Genomic DNA, 4,007 nt, shown 5'->3' on the forward strand with positions numbered 1-4,007 from the left:
ATTTCAACTGTGCTTTTTTCATATTTTCTATAAAGTAAGATATAGACTAAAAGAAGAAAAAAAGCAAAAGAAGAAAGAGATAAAGTGCAACTAACAATTACAATAAACATAGCTTATCAGTGATTGTTTCTTTCTTCACTTTGCTTTTTCTTTCTCTTTGTAAAGATATCTTACTAAATGAATTAACTTAATAGCAAAAATTTATTCTTTTTATCACATTTTCTATATGTTTTTGTATCCTTTTTTCTCATGTAATTTTTGTTCTTTTAATATCTTTAACTTTAAGAAAAAAACTTTAGTTCTTTCAATATCTATTTAACTTTTCTTCTTTTGCATACTTAGATACATATTTATCTCATTTTGAATGCAAGAAGTAGTATAAGTCGATACAAACATTGTTCTGTCTTTCTTGGCGCTCCATGAATAACAAAGACAGAACATTACTTGTGTCGACTTTTATTACTCAATACATAGCAATATATAGCATTCATTATTGCTTTTAGTTATAGGAGCAATAATATATAATATTTTATTATGTCATATATATATATAATATATCTTCATTTATAGTTTTTACAATATATTTAATATAAATATTAATATTTTTTTCAGGTTCTTCCACCAATGTCTACATTGACACATCTCTAGTAGCTTTATTTAATTACAATCAATCATAATGCTAATCACATAGCGTATACTGGGCTATAAACCATACTTGGTCACAAATCTCCCAATAGACTGCACTGTGCAGCATAGAAAATTCAACTAGGATATTAAAAAAAATATTTAATGTCTAGTGCACATTTCAACGTCATCTTTCAACTTTTCTTCCGCATCGAGAAATATTGCATCCCTTGCAACAACGAGACCAAAAGCTCCATCAATTAATTTCTCCATCCATTGAAGATGACCAGCAGATTCGAGGAAACAGAGCAGAAATGGACTTGCGAATACTGCACTTATGAGAATTGGCCTTCTTCTTTAAAATGCACCATGTGCAGAGGTGCCAAGCCTCTCCTGGGCGAAGATATTTATCGTCTTCGAGATCCTAGCCCTCAAAGAGGTTCCTCCAACGTCGCTTCCGGTCCAGTATCCCAGATAAGCCCTACGGATAATTTTACCTCGCAAAATTATAGCCAGAATCTGCCTTCGGCGGGAAAGTGGGCTTGCAGCATGTGCACTTATCTTAATTATCAAAATACAACGCGGTGTGTACAGTGTAGCAATCGGAAGCCGGTCAATCAGTCTGTCAATTCATTAGCATCGAATCTACATGAACATTTAGCACCACTGCGATTGGCCGATGGACCACCAAACTCGGGATCGAATTCTCAATTGAATCCCTCGCCGATTAATCTCCATCCGGAAAGATTGTACAATATGCATCCAGAAAAATGGTCTTGTCATGTATGTACTTACGAGAACTGGCCCAAGGCGACTAAATGCGTGATGTGCGGTCATCCGAAGGAGAAGGATAGAAGGGATAAGGGGACACATGGAAATGTAGGAGTGATTTTACCGAGTCCCGAGAGAGAACATAGTCAACGAGGTTTACCATCGCCCCCACATGCACCCTATATTCATCAGACACAAAGAGAAGATAATTTAGCGATAGGAAGGAGGTGACCAAATTAATATTTTATATTTTACATCTGCAGAGAAAATATATAAATTTTATTTAGAGGAAATATATTTAAAGATTAATGATATCAAGTTCAATATTTTATTTTAAGTACACGTAATTTCTGACTATATTTTCTTGAGTAAGTTACAAATATGTGTTATTATATATTATCAGAAGAATATAATATTCTTTTGTTAATAAATTTAATTTGTTATTTTAAATTTAATTGTTATCTTTAACTTTTCAGAGGCCCACATAGGTATGCAGAAAACCGGAATGATAGTTTGTCAACTCCTCAATCTCCGAATAACTGTGATTATGAACGTCGATTGAAGCAGTTAAGACGCCACACTGATTGGTGTTGGTTAAACGCTTGTCTTGGTATTGTAGAGGGTGACAACACTCCTGTTGAAGCTTACCTGGCAAGTGGTGGCGATCCTGCCCGCCAATTGACGCATTCTGAGGTCTTGCTCCTCAATAGAAGCAGCGCGTTTGACGTTGGGCACACTTTGGTGCACTTGGCTATTAGGTAAACACAAATAATTTAGATAAATGCTTCTATAAACCGATTCTATTGTATAAAATACGGTTCTTAACATTAAAAAATTAATAGAATTTTAATTGGGATTTTTCTACAGATTTCAAAGGGAAGATATTTTAGCAACATTGCTGTCGCAAATTGAAGGTTCGGGTTCAGGGGTGAAAAGAGTACCAAGTTACGTCGCACCTGATCTTGCGGTACAGATTCGCCGACATGTCACCAATAGTATACGCTTACGCAAGGGCTCATTCCCTTGTTATTTCGTTACCGATATGGCAACCTTCGCATTGCCAGCCGAGGTTACTATGACATATATTAAAATTTAATTTGTATATACATTTTAATATATAAAAATTAGACGAAAAGTTAATGTTTTAATTCCTTAGTAAAGTAAATATTTTTAAATAATAAATAATATTCAAACTTCGCTCAAATTTAATTTCTATTTTAAACAATTATAACTGAGAAGTGATTATATGAAAAATATATATGTATACACACCCATCCACACATGCACACGCGCGCGCGCGCACACACACACACATATATATATACATGTTTATATTTGAAATAGATATATATTTTTAGGTTGAAGATCTGCCGAGTATTGTACAAGAACAGATGCTAGAGGAATTGTTAGATAAGGAAGCTCAACAGCAATTGGAAGGCGGTGGTGGCGAACCGCCAGCTCTAAATTGGTCTTTAGAAATTACTGAACGATTAGGTAGTCGTTTACACGCACTCTGGAACCGATCGGCCGGAGATTGTCTTCTAGATTCTGCTATGCAGGCTACTTGGGGTGTTTTCGACAGGGACAATGCTCTAAGGAGAGCGCTTGCTGACACCCTACAACAAGCTGGACAATTGTAAGATTTGCAATTAAATATATATTGTAATCTATATAATTTATTCTAATTTATTTTAATTTATAAAAAAATCTAATTTATTCAATATAAATATACATATATAGATATATATTAAAATTTGTGTGTAAATAATGAATAACAGTCGTAATAAATTCGTAATAAATAATAAAATAATAAAATAAAAAATTAAAAATTAAAAAGTTAATTAATTTTTCAGTTTATAATGAGTACTTTTCAATAAGAGACATACATAACACGGTGTGACATGGTGCATCATTACATCCTTGTTGTTTATCAGTGTTAAACAAGGATGAGATCACTATGTTGTACCGAGTTGCTTGTTAGAAAGCACCCAATAATGATCAGTAGATTAATTGATAGATGGAGTAATAATAATTAAAAAAAAAAAATTAATAAAATTGTAAAAAAATTATTAAATTATTCTTAAAAGAGTGAAAAATAATTACATAAAAGTTTATTTAATGAATAAATATATATTTTTTATTTAGTTAGAATGAGTTTCATGTATTTTATAAAAATCAATTTCTTAGCTTTTATCCTCGTTGGAGAGAGTATGAAGCCTCGCAAGCATCTAGGATGTTAGATTTTACTTTAGAAGAAACACAATGGCAAGAAGACTGGGAAAGTTTGTTAGCAACGGCCGCTCAACCCGGAAGCGCGTTAGAACAATTGCACGTGTTTGCCCTTGCCCACATTTTAAGACGACCCATCATAGTCTATGGAGTTAAATATGTTAAAAGTTTTCGTGGTGAAGATATAGGTAAATTTAAAAAAAAGTATTCTGTTTTTTTGCTTTGATTCAGTAAATCACTAATTATAAACTTAAAATAATTTTTTAATTTATTTGTTGATGTAAAATCTTTACAATTTTAAATCCAATTTTAAATTATTTAGCTTTAGCTTTTTAATTGTTTACTGAACATTTATGTGATTATATCATATTAATCTTTACATT

At 32.3% G+C, this 4,007-nt stretch overlaps 1 protein-coding gene across 4 annotated transcripts in view; it reads left to right on the forward strand.

The window, feature by feature from the left end:
- Positions 1–4,007, forward strand: part of LOC108752574 (ubiquitin thioesterase trabid) — a 9,039-nt gene that overhangs the window by 857 nt on the left and 4,175 nt on the right. For all 4 annotated transcript variants that reach the window (XR_001939569.1, XM_018493483.1, XM_018493484.1 and 1 more), the window contains 5 exons: positions 613–1,622; positions 1,872–2,153; positions 2,263–2,464; positions 2,754–3,031; positions 3,583–3,812. Coding sequence is in view for 3 of the 4 variants with exons in the window: in XM_018493483.1 (XP_018348985.1) it covers positions 907–1,622; positions 1,872–2,153; positions 2,263–2,464; positions 2,754–3,031; positions 3,583–3,812 (1,708 nt within the window). In the remaining variant the exon portion in view is untranslated. The remainder of the gene's footprint in view (positions 1–612; positions 1,623–1,871; positions 2,154–2,262; positions 2,465–2,753; positions 3,032–3,582; positions 3,813–4,007) is intronic.

This window comes from Trachymyrmex septentrionalis, unplaced genomic scaffold (genome assembly GCF_001594115.1).
Source record: "Trachymyrmex septentrionalis isolate Tsep2-gDNA-1 unplaced genomic scaffold, Tsep1.0 scaffold60, whole genome shotgun sequence".
Taxonomy (NCBI): domain Eukaryota; kingdom Metazoa; phylum Arthropoda; class Insecta; order Hymenoptera; family Formicidae; genus Trachymyrmex; species Trachymyrmex septentrionalis.